This window comes from Loxodonta africana, chromosome 7 (assembly GCF_030014295.1).
Source record: "Loxodonta africana isolate mLoxAfr1 chromosome 7, mLoxAfr1.hap2, whole genome shotgun sequence".
Taxonomy (NCBI): Eukaryota; Metazoa; Chordata; class Mammalia; order Proboscidea; family Elephantidae; genus Loxodonta; species Loxodonta africana.
In genome coordinates, this window is record NC_087348.1 from 121231148 (window position 1) to 121255969 (window position 24822).

Below are 24822 nucleotides of genomic sequence, written 5' to 3' on the forward strand. Positions count from 1 at the left end.
ACATTTTGACCAAATATTCTATAGAAGAATCCTGATCAAATAGGAGAAAATGCAGAACAGGATTTCAAAATCTTATGGAATTCAGGCTTTCTGGAACCACTGAAGCTGGATGAATCCCCAAAACTGTTGCTCTGAGATTATCTTTAAACCTTAAGCCAAAAAAATGCTCTGATGTTTTCTTAAAACCGAACTGTATTTTAGCTTAATTAGTAAAGAACGTCTGCCTTGAGCACTGTGTTCTTTTAAGATCTATACCCATAAACCCAAAAACCCACTGCCATCAAGTAGATTCCGACTCATAGTGACCCTATAGAACAGAGTAGTACTACCTGATTGACCTGGTGGATTTAAGCTGCCAAGCTTTTGGTTAGCAGCTGTAGCACTTAACCCCTACGCCACCAGAGTTTCCAAAGATCATCTATATGGGATCAAATTCAGCAACTCAAAAGACTAAATAGGAAATTTGGCAAGCGGTGAGTTTACGTTAATGGAAAAGAAACAACTGGGAAAAGGAGGATTAGAATGTTTTGCTGTGTATATTCTCAACAATAACAACAAAAATAAGATAAATTATAAAATATATATATATCAGGGTAGGTTACAATGAATAGAAGCTTAGACTTAATGAAATCTGATGTTCACTGTTCCTAAATATGGTGCCTGCCACACAGAAGGAACATAAACAAGTATTTGTTGAATGAAATTAACTCTTCAGGATAGAACATACTGTCTGGTCTTGAAAGCCCCTCAAAAAAAGGATTCCTGCAGAAACCACTCCTCTGGGTGGTAATAGGGATTCTCACGCTACCCAAGGATCAGCCATTCATAGTCACCACTGCCGCCCTTCAACCCACCCAGTGCAAAATTCTGTTTCAAAGGAAGCTAACATTGTAAGAATAAAAATGAGTTTTAGCTTAACTGCCCAAAAAAAATTTTTTTTAATAACTTTAAAAGTCATGTCATTTCCAGTTCTTATTATAACTCTCAAGATAATTTTGTTAGTAATTCCCATGAAGAAAACTCTTACCAGTTTTGGCCAAGGGTTTGGTACTAACCTGCTACATGTTAGGACAAAATGTTCTTTGTGCTGCAAACCAGAGCAGCTGTAAATGAAACATGATATTGCCTTGAATAGGCAATCAATCCTGACAAGATTATACATACTGTAATTGATATCTGGCAATATACACATTCAGATGGGTTCCATGTAAAATGATTTCAAATAAATTACTCTAATCCTGCAATAATATCTCCAGTTTCACACTATCATTTATATCAGATAAGAATCTTTGATAAAACTGCATTATATCATAGAAACAATCCCATCCACACGATAGAATTAAAAGAAAGTTTTGTCTCTGGTACTCTTTAAGTCATGATCAGTTGTGGATCATTTGGTAGAATCAATAAGTAATATACAGACTACTTGGTTTTGGTACATTCATGTTCTTCCATTGGAGACAAAGATTGTCAGTTTCTCAAATCCTATTTTTTTTACACTGCTGATTGAAATAAATGATAAGATGAAATCTCCTTTTTTCTTATCTCTGCCAGCTACTAGCTGTGTAACCTCTGGTAAGTCATTTAACCTCTCTTTGTTGTGGTATTTTTTTTTTAATCAATAAAATTGGAATCGTAAAAGCACATATCACATAAAAGGTTTGTTAAAATGATTAAATGAGTCAATACCTATAAAGCACTTAAAGGAAAAACCTAGGACATCAAAGCCCAATAAATGTTAGCTACTATTTTTATTATTATTGTACATAATCATATAAGGTCAACAGAGATGAATTAAAAAATAGATAAATGAATTAGTGAAAGAAGTAAGGGATGGGTGGAAGGGAGAGAGGCAGAAGCACTCTTGAGACAGCAGGCACTTATTATTTTTGGTGATGGGAAAAGTAGCATTGAGAGTGGGTGACGTCCACACAGCTTGATCAAGGTAAATGATGTCACTAAAAGTGTGGAAGAGAAAAGGATATTTTTGGTAAAGGACATGACGAATATAATTTTGAAACATCACCAACAGCAATAAAAAAAATCTGTGTGGTTACACAAATATGTACATAGGCATATATATGTATGATATGAATATGTGGGTACATATATTTCTATGTGTGCACAGATAAATGTATTTATAGGCATATATACATACAGGTATGTGTGCATGCTTGTATATCCATATATATAACAAATCACATAGGGGACACAGTTACAGATACTTCTTAAACATAATCACACCTCATGAGATTGGTTTTCTGGTGAGGGCTTAGGACCATACTTTCGTGGGACGACTTGGTCAACTCGCATAATGTAGTTGATAAAGGGTATGTTCTACATCCCAATGTGGTGAACAGTGTCTGGGGTCTTCAAAGCTTATGAGTAGCCATCTATGATACAACTATTGATCTCTACTCATCCAGAAAAGAGAAAGAGGGAAACCAAAGACTCGGAGAAGAAAGCAGTCTACAGGACTAATAGTCTACATGAACCATGGCCTCATCTGCCCTGAGACTGGAAGAACTTGATGGTGCCTGGCTACCACTAATGACCATTCTGAGCAGGGCCACAAGAAATGGATCCTGAGAGAATGGAGAAAAATGTGAAACAGAGCTCAAATTCTTAAAAAATCCAGACTTACTGGACTGATTGAGACTAGACAACTCCCCAAGACTATCGCCCTGAGACACTCTTTAAACCTTAAACTGAAATTAGCCCTTGAGGTCACCATTTAGCTAAATAACAGATTGGCTCATAAATAAAGAGTATCACCCATGAGCAATGAGCTCCTTTAAAAAACCACCTATACGAGACCAAATGGACAAATATTATTCTAAAGCAAAGATTAGAATGTAAGGGGGCCAGGAAACTAGAATACTGGAAATGGTACAACCAGAAGAGAATAAATGAGAATGATGACACTTTGTGAAAAATGTAACCATATTACTGAATAATTTGTGCATAAATTGTTAAATAGGAACCTAATCTGCTGTGTAAATGTTCACCTTAAACACAATAAAATATTATTTAAAAATAATAATAAATAAATAAAAAGAAGAAATGGAACATAAGGCTTGCCCTTCAAGGGTAGCTAAGATTTCAATACAAAGAGAAGGTAGGGATGCTGAGCAGAATTGCTGCTACTGAGACAGAGCCCCCACGATGCTGTATTAAAAATTCTGTTTTCTTTGCTGAGCTTCCTCCCCCACAGTGTTGAATTAAAAATCCTGTTTCCTTTGCTGGGCTTCCTCTTCCCCAGCTTTGCATTCGAATCCTTCTTTTGCTTGGAGGTTATATGTAAACCCCATAGCGCCTGTATAGTGTGATTTAAGAATGTTGTTCACATAACTTATATGAACTCCCTACTTGTAAACCCCTTAAAAGTAACTTGCCTACCGGCCCTTGAAGAGCAGTCCTGGCAGCAACAGCTCCCACTGACTCCTTTTCCTTATACAAAGAAATAAAGGTGTATTTCCTGTTCTTCCACCTCGGTCTCTCGCTTATTGGCCAATACGAGTCATGCTGAGCAAGAACCTAGGATTCTACCCGGTTAACACTATTCATAACCTTTTCTTCCTGTCTTCTCCCTTGCAACCTGGAACATGACTGAGATATAATGAGCACAGCACAAGGAATCTTGTTTCAGTGGATCAGAGCCAACCTGTGGCTCCCAAGTACCTATGGAAAGGGAGAGGAGCAGGAGTGATGAGTGTGCCCTCCAGGAGCACCACCCACCTTGCATCCAGCTAAGCCTGGCCAAGCTTGATTATATGGGATGCTGAGAGAGTCGGGAACACCGCACCCTGCCAGCTCTTCCATTCAGGAGTCCCAGCTAGCACTATTTGACAGGTATACGCTTTTGCCCACTTGAAAACAACTTGCTGGCTGTGTAACCTTCTGAATGTTGCTTAACATCTCTCAATTTCACCATTGTCATTTATTAAACGTACATTAAAAAAAAAAAAAATAGCCACCTCAAGGGGCTGCTCTGAGGAACAAACGTATTTGTATGATGACTAGCAAAGAACTTGCTACACAATAGGTATTCAAAAAATGTTAGTCCTCCCAAATATGTGTAAATGTTTTGGAACAGTCCTATAGAGAAATAGCAAATTGCATTGAAATGGAAATATTTCTTTTTAACATTGTTTCTCCTCTTTGTCTTGGCTGAGGTGCCTGAATTAAGTAGAGAACAGTTATGCCCCAGTCATAGAGGTTGTTCAGATATCTGTGACACTTATTTCAATACGCTGCTCTAAACAGACAGACATTCTAGAAGGAATGTGATTCAATCCATTCCAACGGTTTAAAGAGCCTTGAACAGCATACCAAATTTTAGATGCTGAAGTTTAACTGAAATTTGGCATATAGATGAGCACCTTCCCATGTACTGAAAGCTGGCAGAAGGTGCCTAAACAAAGAGCAATCACAAATGGTAATTATATCCCACTGGATCCAATTACTTTTAGCATTTTACATGAGAGAGGGAGAAAAACAAGAATAGACTCAAGAAACTGTTTTCCTTTTATGATTTCTACCCTTCAAGAAGCAAAGATGAATTGTCTTACACAGTTACTTCTTATTACTCAAAGAACATAACTGTCTACAAAAATTTATGTAATGTCTTCCTAGCCATAAACAAACATTCGGTTACAGAATAAATGTGAGCATTTAAGCACATCTGGCAATAACGCCACAACCTAGAACGCTGATCCCCCCCCAAAAAATGTTTCATGATAATATCTGCTACCAAGGGATGTTAATTACTTCCAGCCAGGTGAGCTTACATGGTTTCAGTCACACATAACACAGACCTCCAAAGCAATTACTTATAAGAAACTCAGCATTAATCCAATTAAAAAAAAAAAAAAAAACCCCAGTGCCGTCGAGTCGATTCCAAAGTGAATTCTGACTCCTACAGGACAGAGTAGAACTGCCCCATAGAGTTTCCAAGGAGCGCCTGGCGGATTTGAACTGCGGACCCTTTGGTTAACAGCCATAGCACTTAACCACTACGCCACCAGGGTTAATCCAAGTGGCTAGGGAAAATGCTGATTCCCAAATGGAGCAGGGTAGGGTTTCCAGAGGTGATTGTTAACCTTGCTTTTCCCTAGAGAGTAGTTTCCAAACTACAAACTCTTAGCCAAGGTCCAGGTTCTTAGATGTTGTTTCAAAGGACATGACAGATACTTGAATTCTCTCTGAATTCTAAACTACTACATACGTATAAGAAATCATGATATAACACAAGCTTTCTTTGATTTTATCTCTCATTTAATGAATATGTTCTGGTAAGAAAATGAGTTTATTTTATTTGAATTCATTTGGAAATCTTTTATACTGTTCCTCAGCTGTCATGTTGTGATGTGACTGTCCGTTTGGGGCCAGACAGTAAAGCTGCACTTGTGTAAGTGGTGGGGTCTTTCTTTAAAAGAGAGGACATACCTAATGTCATTCATCCAGGAAAGAAGGAGACCATAGAAAAATAAATGCAGTTTGAAAGGCAGATCTTGGACAGGAGAAAAAGAGGGGAGTCCCTTCTCTGCCTGGGCTAGACTCCTAAGGGATAATTTGATTGTTTGAGAATGCTGTGCGGATGGGAGAGAAGAATGCTCTCTGCTAGCTGGACAAAGACTCAGGCTCAGCAGGAGTCAGGCCTTAGGAGGGCTCCAAAAATGAACTGGATGAGCAGTTACAGCCAGCTAAGAGTTTCGTCTGTGTGTTAATTCTCTTTGGTTACCTCTGAGCATTTAACAGGTTTACAAAGGAGCCCTGGTGGCACAGTGGTTAAGTGCTTGGCTGTTTATTGAAAGCTTGGTGGTTCGAACCCATCAGCCACTCCATGGGAGAAAGATGTGGTAGTCTGCATCCATAAATATCACAGCCTTAGAAACCCTGTGGGGCAGTTCTATTCTGTCCTACGGGATTGCTATGAGTCAGAATCAACTCAACAGCAACAGGTTTTGGTAAAGAGACAAGAGTCCCTGGGTGGTCCAAGCTTTAATGCACTTGGCTACAAACTGAAAAGTTAGAGGTTCACGTTCACCAAGAGGCACTTTGGAAGAAAGGTCTGGCAATCTACTTCTGAAAAATCAGCCATTGAAAATCCTGTGGAATACAGTTCTACTCAAACACATATGGGGTTGATGGCAACTGGTTTTGATAAACAAATAGCCTCATCTTAGGTGCACATAGACAACTTTAAAGGAGACTGGGGCTAGAGGAATAAAAGGAAAACATGGTAGTGACAGCAGTGATTACTGAGAGATCCCCCAGGAGGCGAATCTCAGTGGACAGGCAGCTGGAATATAAGATGTAGATACCTCCTTCCATGTGGAGACTCACCTTCTGCCAGATGCTATTGCTTTAAAATAGCCAGCACCACTTTATCCTTATTAGGATAAATATTGATGAAAAGGACCATGTCTTTGTTGAGGAATAAATTAATTAGTACCTTCTACTTGTTTTTTTATTTACTAGCCAACTATGGCAAGTGTAGGATGATGGATAACCACACTTCTGGAGGCTTACAGTCTAATGGGGGAAAGAGATATGTGAATAAATAACTGTAAAAATAGTGTTAACAGATGCTCGAATAGACATATATGAGACATATGAAGGCAAAAAATGAAGGAGAGGTAATAAGCCTATAATGTGATTTACTGGGGAACCCAGCACAACTTGTAGAAGGCAAGGTCATGGAAACTCCATAGACACATCCAAACTCCCAGAGGGACGAATTGCTGGGGGGATCACGGTCTCAGGGAACATCTAGCTCAATTGGCATAACAGAGTTTATAAAGAAAATGTTCTACATTCAACTTTGGTGGGTGGTGTCTGGGGTCTTAAAAGCCTGTAAGTGGCCATCTAGGATACTCCACTGGTCTTACCCCTTCAGGAGCAAGGAAGAATGAAGAAAACTAAAGATACAAGAGGAAAATTTGTCCAAAGGACTAAGGGCCCACATCTACCACAGTGTCCATCAGACTGAGTCCAGTAAAACTAGATGGTACCCAGCTACCACCACTGACTGCTCTGACAGGGATCACAATAGAGGGTCCTGGACAGAGCTGGAGAAAAATGGAGAACAAAACCCTAACTCAAAAAGAAAGACCAGAGTTGCTCGCCTGATAGAGACTGGAGAAACCCTAAGAGTATGGCCCCCAGACACGCTTTCAGCTCAGTAATGAGGTCAGTCCTAAGGTTCACCCTCCAGCCAAAGATTGGACAGGCTCATAAAACAAAACAAGACTAAAGGGGCACACCAACCTAGGGGCAAGGACTATAAGACTGGAAGGAACAGAAAAGCTGGTAGTAGGGAACCCAAGGTTGACAAGGGAGAGCATTGACAAGTCGTGGAGTTATTAACCAATGTCATAAAACAATAGGTGTACTGTCTAATGAGAAACTAGTTTGTTCTTTAAACCTTCATCTAAAATACAGGAGAAAGAATTTTTTTTACTGTGATTCACAAGCCAGGTCCATACTCTTACTTCAATCTTTAACTTCTTTAAGAGAGGGAATTGTTCTATCAGCACATAACGACAGAAAAAATTTTGTAGCCCAAGGTCTGAATTTTTCATTCCCTTATCACCACCACTCTATCTATAAGTAAATGTGTTCAAGTGACTGAGTTTATTTTGCTTGAAGAAGGTTGGATTTAGGGGATATTATTTATCTGTGGTCTCTAACAGTAGGTTGATTCTTTTAAATCAGCAGTTCTAAGTCTGAGTGAGTCCTAAGTTTCATCAATGGGTAATATAAAATCCTCCTGAAATAAACCAAATTTTTAATGGATCCATGACTTACTAAAAAAGTCTTTTTTCTTTGGTCATGTCAAATAGGGGATATCTACATTTAAAAAATTCTGTCAGCAATCAAGCACCTACTTTGTATAAAACACTGTGTTAAGAACTACAGTGTAAACAATAATTTCATGTAAAAGAAAAAAAAACAGCTTTCACAAGCTACGCACTATATAACTTAAACATCAAAATACATTATGAGTGCATTTCTATTTTAAGTAATTTAAATTTTAAAACTTACTGGTTCAAATCCCTTGTATTTTACTCATTTTTAATATTTTATCTTTGGTGTTCTGCCATTTCAATACAGTGTGTTTAAAACTGAGTTTATTTTTCTGTATCCCACTAATAATTATACTTTTTGAGCATGAGAATTCATCATTTTTGGAAAATTATCACCTATCATCCGTTCAAATGTTGCCCTTCTCCTATTCTCTGTATTCTCTCCTTCTGGAGCTCCTAGTTTCTCATTCCATGACTCAATATTTTTTATATTTTCCATTGCTTAATGTCTCTATATTGCATGCTGGGCATTATCTTGAACTATGCTCTGCCTAACCTGCTGTTTAACCCTTCCATTGAGTTTTTTTATTTCAATAACTACATTTTTTATTTAGTGATGTTCTATCTATTAGAACATTTGTTGTTTTAAATAAGTCTTGTTCTGTTCTTAGGGTTTGATTTCTTCCTTCATATTGACATTTTATATGCAATAATTTTATATTCTCTTCCATGCTGCTATATTATCTTAGTTATCTAGTGCTGCTGTAACAAAAATATCACAAGCGATGGCTTCAACAAAAAGAAATTTATTTTTTCACAGTTTAGGAGGCTATAAGTCTGAATCCAGGGCACAAGCTCTAGGAGAAAGCTCTCTCTATTCACCCTGTGGGAAAGCCCTTGTCTCTTTCAGCTTCTCTTCTTTGGTTTCTTGGTAATCTCCATGTGACATCAACCTTTCCACATTCCTGCTTGCTTTCTTCTGTGCCTAATCTGCTCTTTTACATCTCAAAAGTGATTGGCTTAAGAAACACCTTACAGGAATGGCTTCAGTTCTAAGTAAGCAGAGCATCTGGGGGTCATAGTTTTGGGGGTTTCTCTAGACTCTGTCAGACCATTAAGTTTGGTCTTTTTACATGAATTTGAATTCTGTTCTACACTTCTCTCTTATTTTGTCTGGGAGACTCTGCTGTGTTCCCTATCAGGGTGGTCATTGGTGGTAGCTGGGCACCACCTACTTCTTCTGGTCTCAGGCTGGTGGAGTCTCTGGTTCAGGTGGTCCTTTAGTCCTTTGGACTAGTATATGTGAGGGACATGCTTCTTAGTTCAATGAAATATATGAGACCAAATGGGCAGCTCCTGTCCAAAAGCTGGACAAGAAAGCAGGAAGGGACAGGAACTGGACAAATGGACACAGGGAACCCCAGGTGGAAAGGTGGAGTGTGCTGTCACATTACAGGGATTGCAACCAATGTCACAAAAAAATGTGTGTATGAATTTTTGAATGAGAAATTAACTTGAGTTGTAAAATTTCACCTAAAGCACACACACACACACAAAAAAAACACGCTACACTGATACGACCTCATTAACATCACAAAGAAAACATTACATTCACAGCTATAGGGGTTAGGATTTAGAAGACATATATTGGGGGGACAGAATCCCATCCACAACAATCTCAGCTTCTTAAGGATCCAATACTGCTGTTATGTCTTATACTAACTTTCACTTATGGTTTGTATAATCTGCTTACTCTCATTCATGGTTGATTGCTTCCTTATATGTTTTGTCATTTATTTTAGTGAGTATATATTTATCAGGGTTTACTTTTTCCTAAAAATTCTTGGCAGTCTACATGGTTGGTACCATTCTTTGGTGGTACTGCGTTTTACTTTTCTAGCAGCCTGAGGGGTGTTTTTCAGCTTGCATAGACATATATTCCAGACATACGGAGGCAAAAATAAGGGAGAGGTAACAAGTATATAATAATTTAATGAATCATAGGCCTGAGTCCATACTCTAAGGATTAGAGGATTCCTTAGAGAATTTCTAGGTCCGTTAAAAAAAAAAAAAAGGTCAGTTAGGTAGTGTTAAAACAACAAAAAACAAAACAAAGAAAAACCATGCAAGCCAAGGAACGAAATTCTTAGTCGAAGATTGCTTCTCCTCTTATTAATGTTTCTTGTTCTTACTCGAGCTGGTAGGCGTATTCTCTAGCCTAACTTTTCATTAAAATAAAGGGCCTATTTTAACAGTCCTTACAGGAATAGGAATGTCTTGGTTCCAACTCTCTGCCTAGTCTGAGACCAAGACCTTAGTTTCTTTCTCTCCACAAGGACAACAGCCTCCAGTGTCTTGATTACCAAGAACCCTAACTCCCAAAGCCAACCACAGCATCAGTTCAGTCTACACTTTGGCTTTCATTTCTTTGTTTTCGGCACATGGTAATTCCCTCTATTTCTTTTAGAATTGGGTAATGTTTTAAAATCACTTTAAATATTTTATCCAGTATTCCTAGATGTTTGTAAACATAAGGTTTTTAGATAATCTCAGTCTATCGCATTGCCAAAGCTTTAGTTTAGAAACAGTTTACTGTCTCATTATTCATAATTACTTAGTCACTGAGTACTTCTCACGAAGAAAGTTTAGTTGGAATGTTTTTCCGATCTTGAGAATTTAGAAGTGCTTGATATTTCTTATATTCAGGGTTCTTCCCTATGTTCAAAAGTGATGACTTCTTAGAAGCATATTTTCTGAGTAAATGAAGAAACTTTGTGTTACACCTTCTGGGATCTTGGCAGGACTTGGATCCTATCCTGCTAATCACCATTGCAAACTGACCACAATAGAACGATTAACTGATTTCCAAGTGAAAAGTTGGAAAAAGAAAACTTGAATAATTCCCTAAACACCATTTCCAAATGTTGTTACTTACACTATTAAGACCTGAGAATATTTAATTGCTCTCAACTGAGTTAATTTACCATAATTTCAGCAATAAAAGCTGCTTGAATATATGCAAAGATCTTTCTACATCAGTAAACTCTGAAACAGGAGTTTTTTTTAAGAGTCATAGAATTTATCCCACAAAAATGGCAATTTACAAAAATTTAGGATGTTACAAGAAAAATCTCAAGTTTGGGGAAACATCTGTTGCTGTCAAGTCGATTCCAACTCATAGTGACTCTATAGAACAGGGTACAACTGCCCCATAGACTTTCCAAGGAGCGCCCTTTGGTTAGCAGCCATAGCTTGTAACCACTACACCACCAGGGTTTCCTCGGGAAAATGGCAATATATATACCAAAATCTACTAGTGATTGCCACTTTCATGAATATTACACCTTCAATTTTGCAAAAAGATATGAAATTGTTTAAATCACAATGTCAAAAGCATATGGAAGGATTTATTTATACTCTCTACCAGAGAAGTAATTTTATTTAGTCCATTCCCACAAATCATAGCTATGAAATAGTTTTGTTTATTGGTTACATTTTTGTTACTTGATTATTAAACTGGGAAGAAAAAAAAGACCACCTTGCCAGAGAAAACAGTGCATGAAAAATAACTATAGACTCTTTTGGAGATAATAGACTCAGACGAGACTAATTTGACTAATTCGATTCTGGGACTTGGTCCACTCCAACCTAGTATGATTCAGCCAACATGACAAAGGGTGCTCATTATGAACTGAAAACACAAAAAAGAATTTCTGTTCATTTCTCTGCTGCTCAGGTCCATCTATTAAGAGTGGTCTGTATTTTCGGAACTAAGGGAGAAAAAGCTTATTCTCTAAATAGCAAATAATGTAAAAAAAAAAAACTAGATAAATCAATTTGGCAGTAAACCACATTTGAAGAAAGCAGTGGCAAAAAGTTTTCAGTACAACTTGGAATTCTGACTTTATTTCTCTATGGCTACTAATAAAAAATAACCACAATTGTTTAAATCAAATTATTTTTCCCATGAACACAGTAAAAACTGTTTATTGGGTGATCTGGTGATAAAAATAAAAAAGATTGTGTTCCTTTTTAAAAAGGGGTATGGCGTTTTAAAGTTAATTTAGCCTGCAGGTAACTTTACCTAACATAAAACCCTCAGGCTTAGTAGATTGGAAGTCTCAGCCAGCAAAAAAGAACTCCATCTAAATTTTAAATATATACCCTCTGACAAAGCAAATTTGAAGATGGCCGCATTAAGAATATCCAAGACTGATTTATTTTTCTTTCTACTGTTATTTTTTCTTATCATCTGTCTCCTTGCTACCCGAGTGTGCACCGTGGACAAGTAGCATCGACATCATCTGAGAGATTGTTAGGAATGGAAAATCCCCAGCTGTACCTAAAATCTGACTTAGGGTCTGCATTTTATCAAGATCCCTAGGTGATTCTCATGCCTGTTGAAGTTTGCGAAGCCCTGAACTATGAGAAATAGAAATATTTTCCAATTTAACCTTAGGTCCACGTTTTTTCTTGAAGTGAACATGAAAATGTCCTGAAATGCTACAGCTGTCAGTGATGCTTGCATAATTCTGTGTATATACTAAAAACCACTGCACCGTTCACTTTTAAAGTGGATTTTTATGGTACGCAAACATCTCAATTGTTTTTTAAAAAAGGAGGGCAAAAAGTAAGCTACAGTCAATGTTTTAAAAGTCCATAGCCCACGGATGAATAGAACCAGTTCCAACTTTTGTCTTTTATCTTGGGGGGGGGGCAGATGTACTGTTACCTGGGGCTCAGCTCTTCGAAAGGGATCCAGAGCGGCTCTTGGCTCCAGAAGCCCTGGCCAGTACCCCTAAGGGCCACCCAGCCATCAAGAGGGTCCATGCATGGGGTGGAACACCCCTCCCCCTAGAGCTGCTTAGAGAGCTGAGAAATGCTTTCCTCGGGAAACCGCACGTGGATGGCTGTGACAAGTCAGGAAACTTGACTACCCAATTAAGAAAAGGGGCAAAGCGACAGAAACGCTATCTGCTAGCTGCACGTGCAGTCACAGGCCTGTGGAGGAGGGAAGACTTTTTTCTTCTTCCCTATTTCACCCTCCACCATCCACCCCTCCCCCAAAAAAGCCGACAAAGTCTCCGAAGTACGTGAAGCCCACTGCAAACAATCCTTTCTACAGTTCTCGAGTCTCCCCACCTGCACCCGTAACAGTCTTGTTTCTCAGTAAAAGCTTCGCACCACCAGTGCAGAAGCCTAGAGGTTCTATTTCTCTGCCTTAACCTCAACGTTCTCTGTCTCAACCTAAACGCCCAGGGTTGGGGAAGGGGATGTCCTCGGGACCACTAGCCAAGACCACCCACTCCCACGCGCGTCTTCGGCCTTTCCGGTTGTTCCGCGGGCTGCGGACCTGTGCGCGACACCTGAAAGAGGAGGGCTGGCAGAGCGTGTAGACGGCCGGGTGCGCGGGCTCCCTTGTTTTCCAGACGCACCAAGGCGACGCCAAGGACCCCTTAGAGTCAACTCTCCCGCATGGTCTGAGTCACGGGAACGCCAATTCGAAACAGTCCCCTGCCCAGATTATGCCTTTTGCTCAGCGACACTGGGTCTCTTTGAGTGGCGCGAAGTGAACTCTGGGCCGAAAAAATTGACCAGACATCTAATTACCTGCGGGTCCGATCACTAGGTGGTCTCCCACTCTCCGGGGCAAACATACCTATGCGTACTCACCGAAAGCAAACCCAGCCCGGCGCGCACCCCTGCCCTCAGTCAGGCACCAAACCACAGGCGCGCGGACCCTCGTCCGTACACTCCTGAGCGCACAGCTCCCCGCGGCTCAGCCGCGCCACCCGCCCGCGGAGCCCGACTTACAAGCAGGGGTAGTAGCCGTAGGGAAACTGCGCACAGCCGTCGTCTCCCAGCTCCGAGTCCATGAGCAGATAGTCCTGGCTTTCGTTGCGCCGCGCCCCGGCCCCGGCCGCGGCCGGGAGAGAGGTGCCCCTCCGGGGCCCGAACGCCAGGCTCTGGCTCATGGTGGGAACGCGGCACTGGCCTGGGTTCCGCTCTCGGGGGAGGAGCCTCCGCAGTTCGAGCGGGGATCCAGCGCGGGGCCCGGCGCGGAGGGTCTTCTCACCGGGCGGACGGGCCTGGGGCAGGCGAATGCCCAGGGGACGAGCTGCAGGCAGGGGGTGGGGACGCTGGCGGGCTGGGCTCCGCGAGTGGCTCCACCGCTGGCCGGTAAGAAACCACCACTTCGGGGGCCAGAACCGGAGCTTTAACCTGAGTGCGTACAGACGAGGGGACCCAGCAAGGAGGCGGCCACCGCTCCCGACCGAGAGCACAGGCGGGGCCGCTGGTGACAACGGAGCCTGAGAGGGAGACAGAGCTGAAGAGTTACTATGTCAACCGAGACTCTCCAGCCCTCCGCTCCCGCCTTCTTCCCCCGCGTCCTCCGTCATGAACCCCACCTTTAAAGGGATGGGAAGGACGTTCTAGAAAACAGCCAAAGCCTGTCCTGTAGCCGCAACTTTCGAGACCAGGGTGAACTTAAACTAGGAAGAGCCAGACACTCTGGGGGCTTTATTGCTTCCAGAGTCTACCTATTTTAAAAAATGACGCAAATTGAGAACTTTCTAGGAAGCTTCGCTTGAGTAAGACTGTTGAAGAGCTAAGGAAACCGTTTGTTTGTTTGTTTGTTTGTTTGTTTGTTTGTTTGTTTGTTTTTACAAGGGACAGGGGCCTCCCCTAACTTTCTTCAGACTAATGGGGCAGTTATACTCTGTCCCACAAGGTCGCTATGAGCCGGAATCAACTCGATGGCAATGCGTAGGGCATTTTCTCTCCCACTCCCAACCTCAAGAGTTATTGCAACTCTTTATTTTAAAATGAACAATGTTCTTTATCTGCACAGATGTTTCCAGTTCCTGAGCAAACCGACAAAAATATGCAAGGATTTTCCAGTGATAACAGTAAAGAGTATCCGTGTCAGAGAAGAACTGTCCTTCCAGTACAGTGCTTCTGATGGCATGAATGCTACAAGTATTTCTCTTGTACACGTTTCTCACATTTCCAAATTGTTTTTTTGTTTTAAAACTTAGTTTTAAATTCTGATTAATCTGCCTACATGTGAGAACTAAAAATTTCTCAACACGGACGAATCAGTTATCTGTAGCAGTGTTGGTATCCCCAAGCAACAGACGGTTAGGAATCCATTCATTCAAGTATCTAATGATGCCAACCGGGCGTTAAGCACTGTTTGAGAATTCAGAGATAACAAGCTGCATAAGGCACCAATCTACCCTCATGGAGCTTCCATGGAAAAGAGAGACACAGATTAAATAGGAAAATAAGACAGTATCAGACAGGGACAAAAGCTACAATGAAAATAAAACAGGTGGGTGTGATCGTAACTGGCAGCAACTACTTCATATTAGGTGATCTTCAGGGAGGTGCTAGTCAAGTGGAGACATACATGACAGGAGCCAATCAGGAAAACATCTGGAGCTCCTTGCAATTGGATGGAAGATGCCAGAGAGACTAAAATCCTTTCACTAAAGATACCTTTCTTTGCTGCCCACGAACAGGTAGACAATGAAATGGATGCTGGAATTGTGAACAAAAGCAATCAACTTGATAGAGGGAAAAAGAGGTCATAACCTTTGCCTTCTACAAATTTAGAAGCTTTTCTTTTTGCCACTACCCTAAGAAATAAGTTATGCGAGGGCAGGAGCCATTGTATCCCCAGGACCTGGTTCTGTATCTGGCACAGGCATGTGGAATGAATGAATGGATGGGCGAAAAATGTATAGAAAAAATACGGCAACATTCTTAGACACCAAACAAACATTTACCCTGAAAAACTAACCTCAATTTTTCTGAAGTCTGTTTTTCCTGATTTAAGAATCTCTTTTTCTGATCTCTCGACATGCGAAGCCATGATTGAAAATTTGTATTATTTCCTAGTAATTATATATAGCAATAAGATACTCTGCTTGAAATCCACTTGTTTATTGCAATTGCTGTCTGTATGTACTCAACAGCTTTGATGCTTGAAGGAATTAGTCAATAAATATTTACTTTAAATAGGTAATCTGTTTAAAGACACCACCAAACATGGGAAACAGTTCAGTGGGGAAACTAATATTCAAATGTTTTCTAACTGACAACATCTATGAGTTACAGCAAATTATAAAACATTGATGGTGTTAATTCAAGTGTTAGAGTTTAACTTAAAAACAAAAATTGAGAGAGAATTTATTGTTGTTATAATTGGGCTGTTTCTGCCTTTCCTTATAACACTGTTTTTCATACTGATAACATACAGATAACAACATTCATACTGAAAAAAAAATTACTGTAAACTTATAATGTGATGTCTACCTATCATTTTGCAAAAGAAGACATAATTTTTTTCTATTAGTCAAATCATAGTTAGCACTGGACCAATAAATCCCAGGAGTATTTATGGAGGCCCCAGGAGGAGAAAGTGATTCTAAAAGAGCTTATAATATGATGAAGTGGAAAGAGCATTGGATTGGAAGCCTGAAAGCCTGGATTCTGATTCCAGTCATTCCCGTAGCTGAAGCTGTGTGATTTCAGAAAGGGCATTTAATTTCTCTCTGACTCAATTTACTCATCAGTAAACTTATAGATAATTTTTGAGGACCCCTCGGTCTGTTAACTTTCTACATTCTATGCTTATCTATGTGGCTTTCTTCAATTACTTTGTGAGCACAGTGAAACAAGAAACAAAAATGAGACAACTTCTCGACGGAGTAATATATTTTTGAATCAAGTACAGAAATGTTGAGTGGATCTGGAGTAATGAAGAAAGTTGGGTGAATGAAGAAATCGTAGTTCTCACAACGTTAAAATTACTATGCAATTTTATGTTGTGTACATTTATGTAGTGTGTTTTGTGGTATTAAAATAAAAAAGAACTCAGAAATGGGAAAGAGGGTTTACTGTGTGTCTCTGTGTATGGAGGTAGGAATGGTGTTGCGAGAAGACTCATTATACACATCTGTACAGTTCCATTTACTACTTATTTATTTAACAAAAACTATTGCTATTATAACAGTATTTTGAGTAAAATTAGTAAAGAAAAAGGCTTGATTTCTAGAACATCTCAGGCTAGGATCCCAGGACAGAAGAAAAAGAAATTGCTACTGGCGTCAGGAACCAAAGGTTGAAAAACCATTATTCAAGGCTTAATGACTCAAGAAGATGCTAAGGAGCTTCAGGAATTACATGGAAGACTCAGGGCCGCTGCAGTTTACGCAACACTGTTGCTGATGGAGAACCACGCATATAGGAGCTGTTCTGCCAGAAGCTACAAATAATAGTTTTGTCATGAATTTATCTGGATAATTTTTAAAGCCTGGAAGCCCTCAGCCCTGACTCCTAAAGCGTGTAGAATCCACAGGGGAAAAACCAAACCCCTTAAAAGTTTCAGATTCTCTGTGAATTCTGGCTTGAGTGAAATAAGAACAGTTGCTAACAGATCTTTGAACCTCAATTTTTCTAATTTTTCAAGTAAAGGGGGTGGAATAATTAGATTTGATATTTCTTTTGCCACTAGAAGTTTGTTACTAAATATTAAAAACATATGAAAAATTAAAGCACCTAAGGAAAAAAAAAGAGACTATGTTAATATTTGCTTTAATTTTAGCTGAATATGAACCCGAAAACCAAACCCACTGCTGTCAAGTTGATTCCTGCTCATAGCGACCCTGTGGGACAGAGCAGAACCTCCCCAGTGGGTTTCCAAGGCTATAAATCTTTACAGAAGCAGACTACCACATCTTTCTCCCATGGAGCAGCTCCTGGGTTCAAAGCACTTACCTTTCAGTTAGCAGCCAAGAGCTTAACAACATCACCAGGGTTCCTTCTAGTTTAACATAAAAACAAACAAAAATACCAAACCCATTGCTGTTGAGTTGATTCCAACTCACGGCCACCCTGTAGGACAGGGTAGAACTGCCCCATAGGGTTTCCAAGGAGTGGCTGGTGGATTTGAACTGCCGACCTTTTGGTTAGCAGCTGAGCTCTTAACCACTGCACCACCAGGGCTCCTCTAGTTTAATATACATATCCAAAATTCTAAAACATTATCATTTTGGTATTTTAACATGGTTTCACTTACAACAAGTCATGTTGGAATAAATTTCTCCTTTGATAGTTATTAGAATGCTTTAAGTAAACTATTTTCCAAGGGCATCATGTGATATATTTGTCAGCAAGATAGTAAATTATGGACTAGGTAGCAGAGGAGTGATTCATAAATAGAAAACTATTGGGAAGACTGCTGATTTATGGATCAGTATCACCCAGGTAAAGAGCCCTGGTGACACAATGGTTAAGCACTTGAGCACTCGGCTGCTAACTGAAAGATTGGCGGTTTGAACCCACCCCGTGGCTCTGGTGATCTGCTCCCATAAAGATTGCTGCTTAGAAAACTTTATGGGAAGAACCAGAGCACAATTAAAGAGAATAATGACACATTATGAAATATGTAACTAATGTTGCTGAATAATTTGTGAGGAAATTGTCAAATGAGAACTTGCTGTGTAAACTTTACCAATGATAAAATAGTATTTAAAAACAAACACCTTATGGTGCAGCTCTACTCTGTCACACGGGGTCGCTATGAGTCAAAGGAACTTAATAGCACCTAACAACATCACCTAGGTTTAGTAAACAGAGACATTTCAAGAATGGACTGGGCCGCTTTACAGGTAGGCAGCTTCCTGTCACTGGACATGGTCAAATGCCGGTTGGACCAGAATCTTCCAATGTGTTAGAAAATAAATTTATCTATCTGTGACAAATTAAATGGCCATCAGGCCTTTAAAAAAAATCTGTAATTCAAAAATTAATCACCATCTCCATAGATCTAATTCAGGACTCTTAATGGTAAATTATTAGAATTGAGAGATGAGAAATGCGTGCAGAAAGGTGTTAGGTTACAAATGTAAACACAGAAAATCCAGTGGTTTTCCTTCATAGTCAAAATATGATAAAAGCTACAAAATATAAAACAAATACAAATAAATTTTGAAAAAGAATTGTAAAAATCATCTACGAGTATTGAAAAATTAATTCTACAACCCAGCACCATCTGTGAAATCGTCCAACCAAAAAAAAAAAAAGCCAAACTAAATCTACTCAGATGCTGGAGCATATACAGGAAATACAGGGACAGAAGAGTATGTTAACCGGCAGCCCAAACAGACAACACAGACTGGGGCCCCTCTGCAGAACAACTGACCTGAAGGGTGCAACAATCAAGGCATAAAAATGCTGGGGCTAGGGGAGCACTGCTCTAGATTAAGAAAAATCAAGAGACATGACTACGAATGCCATGAGTGGACCTTGTTTCCTGATTAGAACAAACCATCTGGAAACACATTTTTGGAAACTATTGGGGACTTTTAATCAGGGAGTTAGTGTTAATTTCATTAAGTGATTATGTAAGAAAATACCCATGTGTTTTATACAGTGGTATGCTGGTAAATGTTTAAAACCAGCTCTCCAGGCTTGGGTTGGGGGTGGGGGAAAGCCCTGGTTTGTAGTGTTTGCCAATTTCCATAGTGTAAATACTCACGGCTGATTTCAAGCTACCAAGATGGCATCACTGAACACAAAGTTGGGAAGAGATGTTTGTAATCAGGTCTTGGTAGCTGGAACCAGCTGGCTCCAGCACACCACAGGTTTTAGAGATGTACACTGAAATATATACGGGTGATAAGACGAAAATACGTGGAATGCGTTTTAAAATAATTCAGCAAAGAAAAAAGAACAACAACAAAAATAATAGATGAAGCAATATTGATAACTGTTGATTCTGGGTGATGCATATATGAGGGGGCATTATACTATTTAAGGAGCCCTGGTGGTGGCACAGAGGTTCAGTGCATAGTTGTTGTTATGAATTTGAATTGTGTCCACCAAAAATATGTATCAACTTGGTTGAGCCATGATTCCCTGTATTGTGTAATTTTCTTATATGTTGTAAATCCTGCCTCTGTGATGTTAATGAGGGAGGATGTGTTAGTGAGGCAGGAGTCAATCTACGAGACTGGATTGTGTCTTGAGGCAAACTCTTGAGGTATAAAACAGAGAAGCAAGCAGAGAGACAGGGACCTCATACCACCAAGAAAGTGCCAGGAGCAGAGCGTGTCCTTTGGGCCTGGAGTCCCTGCGTGGAGAAGCTCCTAGTCCTGCGGAGATTGATGAGAAGGCCAACAGAGAGAGAAAGCCTTCCCCTGGTCCTGACACCCTGAATTTGGACTTTTAACCAACTTTACCCTGAATTTGGACTTTTAACCAACTTTACTGTGAGGAAATAAATTTTTCTTTGTTAAAGCTATCCACTTGCGGTATTTCTGTTACAGCAGCACTAGATAACTAAGACAGTTGCTAACCGAAAAGTCAGCAGTTCGAACCACTCCTGGAAGAAAGATGTGGCAGTCAGGTTCCCTAAAGATTACTGCCTTGGAAACCCTATGGGGCAGTTCTGCTGTGTGCTATTGGGTCTCTATGAGTTGACCTGATAGGACAATGGGTTTGAGGGCTTTTTTTTTTTTTTTCCGGTTTATACTATTACTCTCTTCTATTTTATTGTGTGTATTTGAACATTTTCTGAATAAAAGTTTTCAGAAAAAAAAAAAGAATTGTAAGACCTAAATAAAGAAATAGAGCCCTAGTGGCACAGTGGTAAAGAGTTTGGCTACTAACCAAAAGGTCAGCAGTTCAAATCTACATTCCACTCTTTAGAAACCTTATGGGGCAGTTCTACGCTGCCCTATAGGGTCGCTGTGAGTCAGAATCAACTTGACAGCAACAGATTCTTTTTTTTTTTTTTTAATATAAACAAAATTATAAAGCTTTTTACTAAAATGTAGCTGGAAAATGGGTCAAAGGCTTACATCAAACAGCACAATACATTTTGTTGATAGTTTCATTAGATTTAGGTTAATTTTATAGATTAATTTGGGTAGAATTTACTATTATCAATATTTTCCCAACTAGGCCAAAAAAAAAAACCAAACCCATTGCTGTCGTGTAGATTCCGACTCATACTGACCTTGAAGGGCAGAGTAAAATTGCCCCTTGGGGTTTCCAAGAAGAGCCTGGTGGATTCAAACTGCCAACTTCTTGGTTAGCAGCCATAGCTCTTAACCACTATGGCGCCAGGATTTTCTTCTCATCTATATACAGGCTTTTTTCTATTGCTTATTTTTTCTAAGAATAAATGTGACAAAAATAAGAAAATCCAAAAAAATAAAAGCAATGATGGGGACTTACTGTATAAAATATCAAATGATTTAATAAAGCCACAATAAATAAAATAGGTTGGTACTTACAAAATAGAAACATGAAAAGAATAGAATAGAGTGTTCAGTAAAAGACTTTAGAATATAAAATATTTTATGATGTGATAAAGAACATATCTTGATTCAATGGGGGAAATTAAGGAATATTGAATAAATGGAACTGGTTAAGAGGTTTCTATCTTACACCTTTGCTAAAGTAAATGTAATGCACTAAGAAGTTACATGTAATTAAAGAAACCCTAAAACCCACTATAGAGAAATACAGGTGATAGAAACGCATAATATTCAGGTGAATGAGCCCATTCTAAGCATTCACCAAGACCTGAAACAACAAAGGAAAAGCTTTATAGAATTGACTAATAAAGGCAAAAGCTTACATATGTCAAAATAATTACATAAATTTTAAATTGTAATCTGGGAAAACTATCTGCAATACTCTTTAAAGATAACAATTTCTTCTTAATTTAGGGAGAAGTCTTACAGATTAGGAAAAAGTTCCATACAAAACGTGGGGAGAGAACAGGATTACACAATTCAAAAACATATATAATGGACTAGATAATTTGTACTAATTTCCCACCTTAGACAAATAAAATAAACGTGACTAAATTTTTTAATATTCTTTTAAAAATACCAAAATCCTAAAAGATACTGAGAAAGTGCCAATCAAAATCAGAGGAACATTATTACTTAGAGTTGGACCAGCCCCACCCACCTAAGCCACTTTATCCCTGGGGTCCTTCAAAGACAAGTCAGCCAAAATTTAGAGCTTTACTGTAAGCATATGCCCAGAGTTGTGAAAAGGATAAGAGTATCATGTCCACCAAAACCCAAACCAAACCCATTGCTGTTGAGTTGACCCTATAGGACAGAGTGGAACTGTTCCATAAGGTTTCTAAGGAGAGGATGGTGGATTCGAACTGCAGACCTTTTGGTTAGCAGCCAAGTTCTTCACCTCTGCCCACCACTGGGAACTGGCAAACCATTCCCTTTTTGGCCTCTGTCCCTACACAGTGCACCCAGATGAGCTAAATGTGTCATCTGGGTAGCACAGGAAATCTCTAGTTCTTCTAGGCCCATAGTCACCTAGAAGAAAAAAGTTAAAATCCTTTCTGGAGGGAAAAAATATCATCTGAGGCTTCAAATTATCTCTGTAAGTTATTTAAAAAACAAAATTTCAATTATTTAAATTTTATACAATAATCAAAGGTAATAAAACCCAAGAAGAAACAATATAATCAAGAACAAACAAAAACACTTGACAGGAATGAAACTTTAAGCGCTCCAAATACTGCAATTAACTTGCACATCCTGAAAATAATTATGGTTCCTACGTTCACAGAGATTAAGTGGTGTTTTAAAATTGCAGCAACATAAAAAACCAAAACCAAACCCGTTGCCGTCAAGTCGATTCCGACTCACAGTGACCCTATAGGACAGAGTAGAACTGCCCCATAGAGTTTCCAAGGAGCACCTGGCAGATTCGAACTGCTGTCCCTTTGGTTAGCAACCGTAGCACTTAACCACTACGCCACCAGCAACACAACCAGTGCCAGTGCCGTCAACATAGTGACTTTGAAGATGGCAAAAAAGAACTAAAATAAAATTTAGTAAGGTTTTTAAGGTAACATTAAATTAAGGATTCAGTGGTTGGTACATACAGAAAGAAACGATCTTTGGTGGTTACGGGGTAGAGGAGAGGTGGGGATAGAAAAACAATAGATAAGTTGTAACTTTAGTGAAGGGTAAAACAGTACACAACACTGGGGAAGCCAGCACAACTGGCACAAGGCAGGTCATGGTATCTCCATAGACGCATCCAAACTCCTGAGGGACCAGATTGCTGGGCTGAGGGCTGTGGGGACCATTGTCTCCGGGAACATCTAGGTCAATTGGCATAACATAGTTTATAAAGAAAATGTTTTACATTCTACTTTGGTGAGTGGTGTCTGGGGTCTTAAAAGCCTGTAAGCGGCCATCTAGGATACTCCACGGGTCTCACCCCTTCGGGAACAAAGAAGAATGAAAAAACCTAAAGACACAAGGGAAAGATTTGTCCAAAGGACTAATGGACCACATCCACCACAGCCTGTACCAGACTGAGTTCAGTACAACTAAATGGTGCCCAGCTACCACTGCTGGCTGCTCTGACAGGGATCACAATAGAGGGTCCTGCACAGAGCTGGAGAAAAATGTAGAATAAAATTCTGATTCGAAAACAAAGACTACACTTGCTGGCCTGACAGGGTCTGGAGGAACCCTGAGTATGGCCCCCAGAGACTCTTTAAGCTCGGTAATGAGTTCACTCCAGAGGTTCAACCCTCAGCTAAAGATTGAACAGGCCCACGGAACAAAACAAGACTAAAGGGGAGGGCCAACCCTGGGGCAGGGACTGGAGGGCAGGAAAGAACAGGAAAGCTGGTAATAGGGAACCCAGGTTTGAGAAGGGAGAGTGTTGACGTGTGGTGGGGTTGTTAACCAGTGTCACAGAACAACATGTGTACTGTCTGATGAGAAACTAGTTTGTTCAATGGATGGGTTTAAAAACATATTGGATATAATTGGATAAAAAATTAGCAAACCTTAAAAATCAAAAAATATCATCCAGAGTGAAGCATTCAAAAAAAAAAAAGTTGCCATTGAGTTGATCCCAACTCAGAGCAACCCTATAGGATAGAGTAGAGTTGCCTCATAGAGTTTCCAAGAAGTATGTGATAGATTGAAACAGCCAACCTTTTGGTTAGTAGCAAAGCTGTTAGTGACACAAAAAAAGCCAAACCTGTTGCTGTCGAGCCAATTCCAACTCATAGCGACCCTATAGGACAGAGTAGAACCGCCCCATAAGGATTTCCAAGGAGTAGCTGGTGGATTCGAACTGCTGACCTTTTGGTTAACAGCCCAACGCCTAACCTCTTCGGAAGCATAGGAACATGTAAAAATGGGAAAAATAGATGAGAGTATAAGACGGTACAGTGAGAAAGTCTAACAAATGTTTAAATACAATTTCAGAATAAGAAGGCAGAAAGAATAGAGCAGAGTCAGTATTTGAAGAGATAATTAGCTGAGAATTTCTTAGAGCAAATGGTTGAATATAATCCTTGGATTATAAAAGTCCAGTGAACCCCAAGAAGGAAAAATGAAAACAACTTCATACCTAGATCCACCATAGTGAAATGGCACACAATCAAACAATTAGAAATCCTAAAAACAGACAGAGCAAAGATAGATTACCCATGAAGGAACACTTGTTTGAAAATGAGGATTATGCTGTGGTTAAAAAAAAAAAAAACTAAAAATTGCAGTGACATAAAACAATAACTGTTGATTTGTTGCTCGTACAAACTTGTCCTTCTTGATTCTGACCAGTATCCAGGAGATAGATAGAGGGATAGAGAGATAGAGAGAGAGATAGATAGATGATAGGTAGATGATAGATAGATAGATAGATAGACAGACAGACACACAGACACACAGACAGACACAGATAGGTAGGTAGGTAGATAGAAAGGTAGGTAGATAGGTAGGTAGGTAGAGAGAGAGAGAGATGATAGACAGACAGATAGGTAGATGATAGATAAATCAATCAATAGATTAGTCACAAAACTCAATAATAAAAACATAAAAAACACTCTTTGCCACTAAGTTGATTCCATCTCATGGCAACCATACATGTTACAAAGTAGAACTGTTCTGTAGAAATTTCTTGGCTGTAATCTTAACAGAAGCAGATC

At 39.6% G+C, this 24822-nt stretch overlaps 1 protein-coding gene across 1 annotated transcript in view; it reads right to left on the reverse strand.

Moving 5' to 3' along the window:
• The window catches only part of TRPC6 (transient receptor potential cation channel subfamily C member 6), a 155521-nt gene extending 140080 nt beyond the window's left edge, over positions 1-15441 (reverse strand). The window contains exon 1 of the mRNA XM_003415597.4: positions 13626-15441. Coding sequence (XP_003415645.1) covers positions 13626-13786 — 161 coding nt within the window. The 5' untranslated portion in view covers positions 13787-15441. The remainder of the gene's footprint in view (positions 1-13625) is intronic.
• Between the last annotated feature and the right edge of the window lie 9381 nt (positions 15442-24822).